Source organism: Halichoeres trimaculatus, unplaced genomic scaffold (assembly GCF_033239565.1).
Source record: "Halichoeres trimaculatus isolate MK-OKI-2021-1 unplaced genomic scaffold, fHalTri1.1 fHalTri1_scaffold_2, whole genome shotgun sequence".
Lineage (NCBI taxonomy): Eukaryota > Metazoa > Chordata > Actinopteri > Labriformes > Labridae > Halichoeres > Halichoeres trimaculatus.
Genome location: NW_027437180.1, coordinates 37781208 through 37796674, shown reverse-complemented (window position 1 = coordinate 37796674; position 15467 = coordinate 37781208). Strand labels below are relative to the sequence as shown.

Below are 15467 nucleotides of genomic sequence, written 5' to 3'. Positions count from 1 at the left end.
AAGCAAGGGGAGATGTGCTTTTCCCTCCTTAGGTTCAAATATGTGCCCCCCCCAAGCTTTCAGTTCATGCACCTTTAAACTAGGGGAGGTGTGCTCTTCATTACTTAGCAGGTGTGCTCTCCCTTTTTAAGATTTTTCTCTGTAAACACACAAGAGACAGAAAGTGTTCATTCCCTGCCTCAGCTTTTCAAATTTGCATGTCATAATGAAGAAAACTGTGCTCTCCTTGCTTGAACTTCTTTTATTATACATATATATGACAGAGAGAGGAGCTGTGCTCTTCCTGCCCTGGCTTCTAAAGTACTTAAATGAAAGAGAGGGAATATGTTAATATGTTAATTTCACATCAAAGGGTGGTGACATATGCTCTCCCTGCCTTAGCATTTGTCAAATGCACATAAATACTGGGAGAGTGTGCTCTCCCTACCTTCTTTTTCAAATGAAAACTTATAAGGAAAAGAAAATGAGGGTTCTCCCTGCCTGGACTTTTTGTTGATTCAGATATGAGAGAAGATGTGTGCTCTCCCTGCCTTGAGGACTCTTGTATGCACATTAATGCAAGGGGAAGTGTGCTTTACCATCCTTAGTTTTAAATGTAATGATGAAAAAGTAGAAAAAAATGGGCTCCCCCTGCCTAAGCTTTTAACGCATGCACCTTAAAACAAGAGGAGGTATTCTCTTCCTACCTAAGCAGTCAATGTAAGCACATGAAAGAGTGGTGTGCTCTCCCTGCCTTGGCTTTATCTCCTTTACACATACAAGAGACAGAAAGTGTTTATTACCTGCCTCAGCTTTACAAATACACACCTGAAAATGAGGGGAAGTGTGCTCTCCCTGCCTTAACTTATTTTGAATGCACAAGGAAAGAGGAGGTGTGCTCTTCCTGCTCTGGCTTCTGGAGTACTTTAACGAAAATGAAAGGGAATGTGTGTTCTCCCTGCCTTGTTTTTCTTGATGCATGGACAAGAAGCTGCAGAAAATAAGCTCTCCCTGCCTAAGCTGTTGACACATGCACATGAAAGAGAAGGGAAGTGTACTCTCCCTACATTGCAAACTCAGATATTCACAACTGACTCGTTTTTGTCTTTTAATCATTTTGAATAAAATTCTTTTTTTCTAGATTCGTCAGTTGATCGTTGCTCATATTAAGTCTAAAAACATGATTTCTTTTGGCTTTCCACATGTTGGAAGGCAGGGACAGTTCTCTTTGTTTTTGTTGTGTTCCCAGTCAGCTGATCTTTAGCATTAGCTTGAAGCTAAGTCAAAAGCGACTCTGACAGAAAGTATCAGACGGATCCTCAGACAGCTGCTGACAAACATCCAGATCCCCTCAGAGTGTCAGGATGGTTAAACGCTGGGAGAGTGTCCTACATCTGAGTCTATTTATGATCCAGGAGGTTCAGACGCTGCCTGGTTGTTTGTTTATTTATGAATTTATTCCTTTACTTATCGTTTGCTTTGTTTTCTGGGTTCAGCTCCAGGATGTTGTGATGGCAAACAGAGGAGTCTTTCCTCCTGTGTGTTAAGGTGTGTTAATGTGTGTTTTCAGGTAAAGGTGACGTGTTCGGTGACGTCTTCTGGAAGGAGATGACGCTGGCTCAGTCGTGCGCTAACGTGCGAGCGCTAACGTACTGCGACCTCCACATCATCAAACGAGACGGGCTGCAGAAAGTTCTGGAGTTCTACTCGGCCTTTGCGAACCACTTCGCCAGAAACCTGCTGCTCACGTACAACCTGAGGAAGAGGGTGAGTCATCAGAAACAGGAGCAGGATGATTAACGTCTGGAGATGCAGCATGTTTGGTTTCAGAGGAGAGTTCATGAAGACGAGCTCTGAGCTGCTGAAAAGAGAACGAGCAGCAGGAGAGGTGTGTGAAGTGTGTGTTTGTGAGTGTTTGTGTGTTTACCGCAGACTTTACATAAGCTGCTCTGTTCTCGCCCGTCCTCCTCCACACAGCAGGTGTGATGTCAGGTGAGCCAGCAGCGTGGGAGGACGCTGACAGAGCGCTGCGTTCACACCTCGGCTGAGACTTCACGCTCAGTTTCACCCCGAAACACACCTCAGACACCAAAACAACCCCAGGACTGGTTCTTTCACACTCTGACAGAGACACGGCCAGGCAGGACTTAAGAATCCTCTCTTCCCTGAACCCAAACCCAGGTCTCAGGTCCTCCTTCCTCAGTCCTCCTCAGCAGAAGGACAGGGCGAGTTCTTGACCCCTGAAGGTTGATTTAGTAAAACCTCCTATTGATTGAAGCAGCTCCAGATCCCATCCCATCAGTGATCCATTATCTGATATCCACTGTTAATCCACTTCCTGTTTTTGTGTGTCAGGTCAGACCACAAGACGCTCAGGGTCTCACAGCAACAACAGAGTAAGAAGATCTTTACGGATAATCCTGTTCCACCCAGAATAAAAATAATCTCTAAGGTTTAACAAACAAAGCTAAGACTTCACAGCCATCAGGTTTTACTGATTCTGGACCGACCGATCCAGACTCAGAGCTTTGACCCCATGGTTCAGTCTCACTCCCCCAGGCTCAGCCCACTGTGCTGTTCTCTCTGAATTAGGACAAAAATAAACGTATGATTCAGTTATTTTTTAGAAAAACTTGATTTATATGAATCGATGAACTCAACTAAAATGAGTGAATGTGTGAATCAGCTGTCTGATGTTCTAGCCAGTCATCCATCAATCATCCATCAATCATCCATCAGCTATCCATCAGCTATCCATCAATCATTCATCAGTTATCCATCAGTTATCCATCCATCAATCACCAATCAATCATACATCAGTTATCCATTATTATCCATCCACCAATCATCCATCAATCATCCATCAATCATCCATCAGTTATCCATTCATCAATCATCCATCAATCATCCATAAATCATCCATCAATCATCCATCAGTTATCCATCCATTAATCATCCATCAATCATCCATCAATCATCCATCAGTTATCCATCCATCAATCATCCATCAATCATTTATCAATCATCCATCAGTTATCCATTCATCAATCATCCATCAATCATCCATCAATCATCCATCAGTTATCCATCCATCAATCATCCATCAGTTATCCATCCATTAATCATCCATCAATCATCCATCAATCATCCATCAATCATCCATCAGTTATCCATCCATCAATCATCCATCAATCATCCATCAATCATCCATCAGTTATCCATTCATCAATCATCCATAAATCATCCATCAATCATCCATCAGTTATCCATCCATCAATCATCCATCAATCATCCATCAATCATCTATCAATCACCAATCAATCATCCATCAATCATCCATCAATCATCCATCAGTTATCCATCCATCAATCATCCATCATTCATTCATAAATCATCCATCAATCATCCATCAATCATCCATCAGCTATCCATCAATCATCCATCAATCATTCATCAGTTATCCATCAGTTATCCATCCATCAATCACCAATCAATCATACATCAGTTATCCATTATTATCCATCCACCAATCATCCATCAATCATCCATCAATCATCCATCAATCATCCATCAGTTATCCATTCATCAATCTTCCATCAATCATCCATAAATCATCCATCAATCATCCATCAGTTATCCATCCATCAATCATCCATCAATCATCCATCAGTTATCCATCCATCAATCATCCATCAATCATCCATCAGTTATCCATCAGTTATCCATTCATCAATCATCCATCAATCATCCATCAATCATCCATCAGTTATCCATCCATCAATCATCCATCAATCATACATCAGTTATTTATCCATCAGTCATCAATCAGTTATCCATCCATCAATCATCCATAAATCATCCATCAATCATCCATCAGTTATCCATCCATTAATCATCCATCAATCATCTATCAATCATCCATCAGTCATCCATCAGTTATCCATCCACCAATCACCCATCAATCATCCATCAATCATCCATCAATCATCTGTCAATCATCCATCAATCATCAATCAATCATCCATCAGTTATCCATCCATCAATCATCCATCATTCATTCATAAATCATCCATCAATCATCCATCAATCATCCATCAGCTATCCATCAATCATCCATCAATCATTCATCAGTTAACCATCAGTTATCCATCCATCAATCACCAATCAATCATACATCAGTTATTTATCCATCAGTCATCCATCAATAATCCAGCAGTTATCCATCTATCAATCACCAATCAATCATCCATCAGGTATCCATTTATCAATCATCCATCAGCCATCCATCAGACATCCATTAGTCATCCATCAGTCATCCATCAGTCATCCATCAGTTATCCATTAGTCATCCATCTATCATCTATCCATCAATCATCCATCAGCCACTCAGCAGCAATCCATTGATCTCTCTTTAGTCATTCATTCATATATCATCCATAAATCAATCAATTTATCCACCGCTCATTACATCATCCATCACTTAATCAGTCTTCCACCAACATTCGTCCATGTACTAATTATTTGTCCATTGGTCATCCATCCATCAGTTTATCTTTGGATTATCCATCCATCCAGTGCATGAATCCATCAATTAGCTCATCCTTCAATTTATCCATCCATCATCTCTCTTTTTGTTAATCTGTTTATCTCTAGTAAATTAACATTCATCCATCCAACCTGAACTAAAAAATCAATTATCCAACCATTCATCTTTCCAAATACCCTTTCAGAGACATATTCATCCATTCATTCATTCACCCACAGCTGCTGTCAGTTAACCTTCTGATATTTATAATAATCAAAGAATTCTCCTTTCTCTGTGAAATGACTTGAGTCCAGGCAGAGGACGGTGACGACTATCGACTTTGATCAGCTGTGGTTAATGATGGACGTGACCTTTGACCTCAGGCTGCTCAGACTGCAGATCTAAAACTGTTTCTACCTCAGAGTTTAAAGACTCGTCTGTTACAGGCTCCACTCTCCAAAGAGGAACTGATCTTTGACGATTTGAATAAATGAGACCGAAAACTGACATCTGCTTCAAAAACCAGAACCAGAAACTGTGAACACCTGACGGTACCACACGGACTGCTTCTGCTTTCAGACCATTGAGAGCAGGTTGTACTCACAGGAAGAGAGACGTCTGAGGATATAAATACACACACACACACACACACACACAAACACACACACACACACACCAGGCAGGCAGAGAATCAATCTGAACACACTTCAGGATGTCCAACAGTCAGCGAACGCCCCGTGGCTCACATGGCCTGACAGCGTTCACTCTGACTGACTCCAGATCAGTCTGTCTGCTGTCACGCTCTCTCTCACACACACACACACACACACAGCTCTGAAGGCGAGTGGAGTCAGGTCACATTTATTTCTGCTGCACAGTTAACCAGCGTGATATGACTGAAGTTTAAAGATGGAGGAAACCAGGAATAAAACTAGGGGGCGCCGATTGTAAAGTTACACATACCACAAGTAACATCACTTTTTCTGCAGATTTAGAGTAATATTTATGAAATATATTTGTCAAATTTTTTATCTTAATGCGAATGTTATTTATAAATGTTTTAAATGAATGTTTTGATTCTAAATATTTAGCTACATTTCTAAACATTTGGTTTCATTTTTAATATTTAGCTAAAACTAAATATTAATCAAATATTTTTAAATCTTAAGCAAAGATTTATAAATATTTGCAAAGATTTTTACCAAAGTAAAAGTTGGAGGAAGTGATTTTGAGAAAGTCAAGCTCTACTTCTTGGATGTCAGCCACAGGATCTTTTACAGTGCCATCACAGCACTTGATACGTTAATTTTCTAACGGCTGATTTAGCCGAATGTGTTTGACTTTCTCAAAATCTGCTTGGCTGGATCGCTTCCTCCAACTTTTAGGCCATGTCCATTCGTGGCCGGGTACTTTCAAAAATGAATATCCCCCCTCATTAATTTTTTAAAATACTTCCGTCCACACGCAGCGGGTAAATCAGCCAGTGAGTGCAGCTCGAGGTATGCCGTTAAAGGGACGTTTTTCCTTGCCATTGTAACTTGCTAAATGCTGCAAAGTCCTGTACTCATGGTGGATAAGATAAGATAAGACTCCTTATCTTGTCGTGATGTTGGGTTTCTGCTAATAAAATATTATTAACATTTACGGATCCATACCTGTAAATGTTTTTGTAAAGTGTCTTGAAATAACATTTGTCGCTATACAAATAAAAGATTGATTGATTGATAGATGCCAAACCCATAACGGGCAGTGATTTTCCAGACGTAAAACCCGTGTCAGCCAATCAGAATGAGCCCCGTCATTCAGCTGTGACGTTTAAGAACTGAAAACTCAGTTTACCGGCGTCTACACGAAACCATGAAACCCGAGTTTTCCAAAATCTTTCTTTTGGCTTGAGTTTTTACAAGATTTCGTTTTTCGGTGACGTAAAACTGCAGTTTGTGTGGACGACAGGCATAAACGCATAAAAATATATATGTTTTCCTAATTACCCGGCTACGTGTGGACATGGCCTTATTTTGGTGCTTTCGACAGACGGGAGTGTGAATTTACATATTAGCTAAATATTTAGGAAACTTTGCTAAACTTTGAACTTTGAATTTTAATTTTATTTTTTACATTTTTATATTTTTACATTTATTTATTCATTTATTTATCTTTCTGGGGAGAGATCCTGGGTGGATGGGTGGGGGGATGTTAGATAATTGCCATCGGATGAATGGGTGGTATTTTGAATGTTATTATTTTTATTTGACTTTGATGTAAAGAGATTGTTTATCTGTAGCTTCCTACTCTTTCAACATTTTATTTATTGTACAAGGAGAACAATTTTGGGAAAGAAAAGAAAGGGAACTCTATGTTGAGTTTGACATGTACCTTGTAATGTTCTGCCCTTCAATAAAAATTGATCACAAAAAAAAAGAAATCTTTGCTAAAGATTCATAAAGCTTTAATCAATATTTAGACTTAAATTAATATTGAGAATGAAAACTAAGTGTTTACAAATGTGGCTAAATATTTAGAATCAGAACATTGATTTATAACATTTATAAATAACATTCAACATTCATATATAATATTTGACAAATATTTCTCTAAATCGGCAGAAAAAGTGATGTTTTAGAGCTCAATGTGGAGAAATGTAAAACCACCCTGGCGTCGTGCACAGACCCAGAAAAGTGATGACTCTTTCAGATCCAGAGGTGGCAGCTGACGTTTTAAATCCAGAAGAAGAGTTGAAACGTACGTACGTTAAAACCAAAACAAATTCAGTTTCTGGACGAGTTTAACAGACAGTTTTCATTTCCCTGATAGACTTTCCAGTTTTGGATTCTCCTTATTTCAGTTCAAGATGCTGCTCTACTGATTTTCCCCTTCAGACTCATCACCTTCTATCTTATCACCCCTCGTTCATGGAGTGGCCGATCACTCGTTGTCGTTCTGTCCCAGGTCGTCCTAAAGATGGCGCCACCAGTGCTTTGTCCTATTAAAGCCCCTGTACAGTTTGGCCCATGAAGTAGAAAAACGCAACAGCTTAACCATGAATAAGTGTCCCACATACAGGCTGCTAACTCGCTAACAGGCTAATTTCTTTAATTCAGATTAAAAAGAGCTCGTGACACATCGTCAAAGTATGAAAACAAGATAAGACTTTGTTTTTATTCACCTATAAGTATGGCCACTGGGGGCATCGTTTGTCTATTTTCAGAGCTGTTGACACCAGTAATGTTCAGAAACTTTAACAGGGTTGAAAAAGTGTCCAAGCTTTCTCATGCTCCGAGCAGCGCCCCCTACAGACCTGGAGCCCTCCTCCTGTCACGTCTTCTTTGTTGACGAGTTTTCTTCGTTTGTATTGGAAATGTTAAGAAACCTGAAGCGTTTCTGTCTGTTGTGTCCTGCTCTCTTGGTCATCATTGGTGGATTTATGTCACAGCTTCTGTTTTGACTTCAGCTTTTTGTTCTGGTTGGGTCAGTTCCTTAAAACCGTCCTGGTCCCCCATCCGTCATCCTCACGGCGCAGAGTTTTTAAAAGTTCTCCTTTAATTCATCCAGTTGGACCCGGGCTTTAAAAACCCTGTCGCTGCTCCCCCCGTCTCTCCTCTGGTTAATCTCACTCCTGGCTCGCTGGCTCACGCTCTGGGCAGTAAATCGATGTGAAAGCCATCGTGTCGTGTTCTGCTTGGCTGTGCAATAATGGAGGCGAGAAGAGCAGCGACCTGCCGAGGCAGCTCTCACCTCCAAACTCTCCGAACCCTGTGGCTGAGCTGCTTCACGCTGCGAGAGTCTCAACCCAAAGCCTGGAAACGACCAAACCTTCTCTGATTCTCTGATTGTTGTTTCTGCTGAGCAGAGACGTGACGCGGTGCAGGTTTGAGGAGGCGGAGAGTGTTTCAGAGTTTCAGTCTCAGCCCGTCGTCCCTATCATCAGCAGTTCACTCACGTCCAGCGTCTCCTCGCTGTCACACCTCGCAGCTCTGATGGAGCCGTTCGCCTGCTGCAGCCACTCTCAGAGGTCAGGTGTCGCCAAATCTCTCCTGACGTTAACGTTTGCTTCAGTCGTTCATGTGATTAAGTTACAGCACGCTCAGCCGTAACTGGAGCTTCACTCTCTGCTTCACCTGCAGCCTCATAGAGAGGTGAACACACCTGGACAGCTGACGCACCTGCTGCAACACCAAGTCCGGATAGTCCTGAAATAAACCTGAAAGAGTCCAGTGAAAGAGTTTTCAGTGTAATCAAGTTACCGTCCAATCAGAGTGAAGCGTCGCGGGCTTGAGTTTGAAGGTTTGATCTTTCAGTTTGGAGATAAGTCTGCTCCAAAAACATCACCAAATCATCAGCAGAGTATTAATGAAAACCAAAAAAAGCACCAAAAGAACGTCACAAACAGAGATTTAGGGCCAGGATTTTTAAAAAAAGAGTAAATTTACAAGATAAAAGTTTTAAATTAATGAGAATAAAGTCGTAAATTTGCAAGAAAAAGTCATAAATTTATGAAACCAGGATAGCCTTGTAAATTAACAAGAGCAAAAACATGAATTTACAAGAATGAAGTCACAAATTTTAGATGAAGTCATGAAATTTGAGTGAATGGTCGAAATTCACGAGAATGGATAAGAAATGTTTCAATCCATCGATATCGTTAGCCTTTGTGCTTAATGATTCCCTTATCAATTCTTTACATTGTGCCGGAGCCGCTGGGCCTTAAGTCGACTAGTCTGCTGTAGCTATCTTAGCTTAGCAGTTAGCTAACGTTTCCCAAGAAAACCCTGATTCAGGATTTTCAGCTTGAAGTTTTCCTGAAGAACTGACTTCATAAAGAAATGTACATCACTCTCTCTCAGGAGATTCATATTCAGTACATTCCACATGGTATAAATCACCTTATTTACCAAAATAACAAAACAGCACAAGCCTGATGCTAACGTATATGGGAAACTGCATTGATATGTTAGCAGTTAGCATGCATCAGTATAACTTCAGCTTCAGAATAGAATTTCAACTCTCATCACAGAAACGTATCACATCAACTCTTTGTAAAAAAATACTGAGAATTTCAAATGGCTGACGGAAAGGTTCCAAACAACTTAAACTATTGCTATAACCACTTTGAGACACTAGATGGCCTACTTGAATTATTAATATATTACAACACAGTACATCAACGTCACATTGTGTGAAATTTTTACCTGTTTCTGTTTAATTATACCCAGAAATATCCAGACGCAGGGACCAATTACATTTTATTCACTTACAGTATAAACGCAATTAAATGTTGCTGACACAGAAAACCTGTAAAGCTACTTTTAGTACCAAGAAAATTCACAACAGGGATTGATAAGGGAATCAGTATTGACGAAATCTTATTGAATCCCATCCCTATGTACAAGGAGAAAGTCAACTTTTTGAGATTAAAGTCGTAAAATTTACAATGCTTAAGAAAATTTACGCGAAAAAGTCGTAACTTTACGAGGGTGAAGTCGTCAACTTACTAAAATAAGGTCAACAATTCACGAGAAAACAGCTTTCAATTTATGAGGATGAAGTCGACACTTATGGGATTGAAGTAATAAATTTACGAGGCTAAAGTCAATTAACGAGAAAAAGTTGTAAACTTCTGAGGGTAGAGTCAAAATTTACAAGAAAAAAGCTTTTAATTTAGGAGGATTAGGTTGGCGTTTTAGGTTGGCACCAGTTTATTTGGGAGTCGATTCATGACGGTGAGACTAAAAGGTCACAGTTCACGTCCGGTGGCTTCCTGGCTGTAAGAGTCTGTGCTGTGATTGGTTAGAGTAGCTGGAGGTAAAGTTCAGGACCGTTCTGACTCTCTGATTCTGTCCTTTCACAGATCGTCTTCAGGAAGATCAGTGACGTGAAGCGTGAGGAAGAGGAGATGTTGAAGAGGAAGAACGAGGCTCCTCTGAACCTCCCTCCGGACCACCCGGTCAGGCGGCTATTCCAGCGTTTCCGGCAGCAGAGGGAGGCTCGCCTGGCCTCAGAGCGGAGCCCCCAAAGCGCCGGTGATGTGGAGAAAGGTGCAGCCCGCCTGGAGAGAGGCAGAGGCCCCGAGGTTCTCGCCTCGACCAGCATCGTCATGGTGACTGAGAGCCCCGCCACGCCCCCTACGTCATCATCCGCTGCTTCATCCTCATCCCAGACCTCCAGCAGAGTCATGCTGCACGCTCCCGCCACGCAAAACGGAAACCTGATCGGATGCAAATCAGCAGAGCCGCCAAAAGCGAAAGGATGGGGACATTTCAAGGAGGCGGTGGTGAAGGCCGAATCGTGGAGCAGCGTCTCCAAAGCAGAGTCCATGGAGACGCTGCCGGACAGGACTAAGTCACAGGACGAGGTGTCCCTCAAGAAAACGGACTCCTGTGACAGCGGCATCACTAAAAGTGACCTCAGACTGGACAATGTGGGCGGAGCCAGAACGCCGCAAGAGCAGAGTCCCGTCCAGTCGGAGGAGAAGAAGGCGTTCTGTCCGATCCCCGAGCAGAGCATCCAGGCCTCGTTCCTGGAGCTGAAACAAGAGCTACGTGGAGACATCAAGTCTCTGAACAGCCGCATGGCGGCTCTGGAGGCTCAGCTGGCCGAGATGCTGAGGCTCCTCAAGTCCAGAAAGTCTTCTGGATCCTTCTTCGAGATCTCACGGCCCCCGTCTCCTGACTCGGATAAGGACAGCTTCTCCTAAACTGTCTGACCGTGGTGTGACGCGGTCTGGACGTCACGCCGGTGACCCAAGCACTTTGTGAAGTTTGTAGCATCACTTCGTAAGATGTTACCGAAAGCAATGACATCAAACTCTGAAGACAGGGCTGATTTTTACTTTGATTACAGACTCCAGAGAGATCAGGGTGGTCACACAGACACCTTTGGTCCTGATGAGGGTCTCGGACTGTCAGACCTTAACGTGATAGCGGCAATAACAAAGGACGGCTGTAACGTTGCTGTTCTTGACAGAACTGTGGCACTGTGACGACAGGAAGTGTTTGATTGGATGGATTCGGCCCAATCAGGTGTTCAGGCGTCAGGAAGTTTAACCCTGCAGGCTGGTTCAGGTCAGGGTTGATCCAGGGAAGCTTCTGATTGGTTCAGTTAGAATGTGAATCTAAAGGCCCAGTCAGGTTCAGGTGGTTTAGAGCTTCCTCCACACTGTGGACCAGACCTCAGTGACAGGTCTGTGATGACCCGGGTTGGTTGGAGGTAAAAGGAAAGCGCTGGATGTGTCAGAGGTTGATGTTTTATTTCCTGCAGGACGAGTTAAAGATCAGTGTTTGACTGTTTCCATGTCCTTCACCTCTAAATACAGCCTCCACTTGTCGACCCACGTTGACGATGTTTTGACCAAATCTTCACCTAAATTTAACCGTAAAGTTTTGATTCTTGAATCTAACCACAAAGAGTGGATGCTTAGACCTAGCCATGATGTTTTTTGACTCCTAACTTAACCGAGTTGTCTTGATGCAGAAATTTTACCAACAAGTTTTTTAAGGCTATCTATGCCTAACTCAAACAACAAAGTTTGCATACCCAAGCCTAACCTTAAGCTTACCTGGGACATTAAAGAGCCTAAACCGAACCACAAAGTTTGATGCCTGAACATAACCTGGTTGCAGCTTTTTTACATTATCATAAACTGATTTGAGGTCTTGGCTCCAAAACCTCTGAAGTGATGTTTTTGAAAGGATCATGCTTCAATAAAAACTGGTGCTGTCAGGCGATTAAAAAAATTAATCTAATTAATTACAGGATTTGTAATTAATTAATCTAATTAATCACATTTTAATCTCATATCTGCTTAAGGTCCCAAAATAAAGAATTTGAATTCCAGGATATTAAAATTACATTAAAAGACACTAAAAAACATTTAAAAATAAGGTAGGAATATATACAACACATTTTTAGGTACCCTGAGGCATAAGGAACAAATGAAAAATGTTTTATGGTTCTATCTTTACAAAATCTACACAGTCCTGCATCTAAGATAAACTGATTTGATTTTTAGGATGGTTTTTGCTTCTGTCACATTTTTACTCGATGTGGACTCAATTTTCACTGCAATATGAACTTCTATACTTCTATGAGGTCAGGAAAACCAGGGCTAAAGGCTAAAAACTGTGAGGAACTAGGTACAAAACACTTTTTTCAAGTCTTGGATCAAAGAAAAGTGAAGTATTTTCAGTTTAACATGCTCTGAACACACAAACTGTTGCTCATTGGTGCAGAGCAGCCCCAAGCTGAAACATGACACCAGGAAGATGGAAGCAAATTTTCAAAGAATTCTTTAGATTTAAATACAGGATGAATATCGATCATTCAGAGCTTGTTTAAAGCAGTAAAGAGTGTAAAATTATCTGTTTTTTACAGAATTGAGCTAGAGCAAATGGTTGATTTTCTGCAGATTTTCAAAAAGGACGTGCGAATTAACGTGATGTGGACGCCAGTCACAAATCACTCTCGCTTCCCTCCCCCCGGTTTAAAGGATGTTGCTGACGTCAGGTGTGATACATTCAGGGACCGTCGGAAATATGAAAATCTGACGAGAACACCACTTTTTCCAAGTAGGACACACGGTTTGTAAATGCCAGACACTTGAAAATAAGTGCGTCTTTGAACGCCCCGCGGGTTTGGGATCCAGATTAATCTGCGTTAATTTTCATAACGTGTTAATTTGAAGAGTAATTAGTTAATCTAATTAACGCATTAAAATTACAGCCCTAATAAAAACACAACGTTGTGATATTTTTATGCTTCAAACCCTCGAACCCACACTGACTAAGATAGTTTGACCGAATCTACACCTAATCCTAACCATGAAGTTTGATGGGAACCCAACTAAAAAGTTTTCAATGAAATCTTAGGCCTGAAGGACTGCCCTAATGTAGTTAGCATTCCAGGCCTGTAGTTGGCGCTATAACTGTCTTGTTCAGAGGCTGATCATCTGTTGTAATGGCGAATGCTAAGTGCAAAAGTGGAGCAACAGATGCACAGCAGCTGTTTTCAAAAGTTCGCATTTTACGTCTGCTAAAATGCCGTTTCCATGTAAAGGCAAGGCCGAAACACAACAAAACTTTTTTATTTCATTCTTAAACCATTGTTGTGTGAAGTTTATGCTGGAACCTAACTCTTACAGGAAAAACCTGCTGCCTAAACCCAAACTATGACGTGTGATGCTTAAACCTGACCAACCTGCAGCTTTTACACAATATTTATAAACTTCTTGTTGAGGTTTTGGCTTCTAATCTTTTTTTGTGATGACTTTGAAGGGATCATGCTTTGATAAAAACAGTACGCTGTAGATTCTTCATGTTTCACCCCCTGAACCCTGAACCTTAAACCTACATCAACAAGAGGCCTAAACCTAACCATGAAGTTTTAATGCAAAAACCCAACCAACAAAGCAATAATTTAACCATGAAGTTTATGCTTAGACCTGACCACCAAGTGTTGATGCCTAACCCTAACCACAAAATTTTGACACCTTAATCTTACCGAGGTATTTTGGATGCCTGAACATAACCACCAATTTTGATGCTTGGACCAAACCATAGAGTTAAACTTAACTTAGAGATGGTTTGGTGCCTGAACCCAAGCTATGAAATTTTGTTGTTGAACCCAAACCATTAAGTACGATGCTGAAACCCAACCAATCTGCAGCTTCTTCACAATATCAACAAACTTCTTGTTGAGGTTTTTGCTCCAAATCATCCTTTAAGATGTTTGTGAAAGGATCAAGCTTCGAGAAAGACACAAAGTTGTGGATTTAGGTTATTGGTCATATTTAGTCGGATGGAACACGACGGGAAACCTCTGAAAACAAAAAACCAAAAGCAACCTAAAAAACAACAATACCTGTCTTTATTTGGAGTTTATTCGACCTGTTGTTGCTTTGACAACCCGCCTTTTTATCTCGGTCACAAAATACGTCCTGAAAAGTATAGTCAAACATCATCTGCAAACATGCTAACAGGCTAACACTGACTCATTTTTCTTGAACCTTTTTGAGACTTAAAGCGGTGAAATGTTGAACATCTGCATTTTTCTGACACATTCGGTGCTTTACTCACACAATCAGATGAAATGCATTCTGGGGGTTTAAATGTTGATGAGAGGAAGTGAAGCCGAGCTGTGTGTTTGTCCTGACTCTGGTATCGTGTGTATTCTGTGTAGCTGTGATATATTATAGCGTCATATTATGCAATTATCGCCATGTTCGCTGTTTGTACGGAGACCGGTCGACGTGCCGCTCCACACTGATGCACTTTCTGTCCTGTCTGCATGACGCTGGTGTCTCTTTGACTTTTTTTTTTTTTTAAGAAAGACTGAATCTCAGCTGACTTGGCCTTGCTGCTTAAATCCCCGTGAAGGACTCGAGGGTTTGTTCTCTTTTCACTTTGGGTCACGTGTATGTAACGACCACCGTCCGTGCATGAAGAGCACCTCAGTGTTAAAATGGTACGACGTTTTTGTCAATATCACAAACCCACTGTTTGAAAAGTCACATCGGAGGGAAAGCTTCAGAATAACACGGAAATATATTCTTCTTTCTGTTCTTCACTCACTGTAAAGAATAAAAACTGTATCTGCACAAAGTATTTATAAGAAAAGATGACATCACATGTAAACAATAAAGCATTTTATACTTTCTACTTCACTTTGTTTTTGTTTTAGCTTCAGCGCAGTAGAAACAGCTTTGACCGGCTTTGTGTCCAGAGCACGTTTCCGTTCAAGAGTCGACAGATCCATCCGCAGTGAAATAAAACTCCATCAAAAGCAGCACAGGCTGAACATCCTCCATGCTAACACGCTAACTGCAGTGCTACACAGCTTGTCTGTCTCCCTCTATGGTGTCATTTCAGTAGAAAGGTCTTTGTTGTTGTTCTACTGCCCTCTACTGGTCTGGTTCTGTTCTGCATATTCTATCTGGGTCTTTGGCCCCGCAGTCAGACAAACCAGTGGT

The 15467-nt window shown here is 41.2% G+C and overlaps 1 protein-coding gene across 2 annotated transcripts in view; it reads left to right on the top strand.

Annotated features, from left to right (window-relative positions):
- The window catches only part of kcnh1b (potassium voltage-gated channel, subfamily H (eag-related), member 1b), a 64287-nt gene extending 49125 nt beyond the window's left edge, over positions 1 to 15162 (top strand). For both annotated transcript variants that reach the window (XM_074683967.1, XM_074683974.1), the window contains 2 exons: positions 1550 to 1746; positions 10353 to 15162. In XM_074683967.1, coding sequence (XP_074540068.1) covers positions 1550 to 1746; positions 10353 to 11198 — 1043 coding nt within the window. In that variant the 3' untranslated portion in view covers positions 11199 to 15162. The remainder of the gene's footprint in view (positions 1 to 1549; positions 1747 to 10352) is intronic.
- Positions 15163 to 15467: the final 305 nt, after the last annotated feature.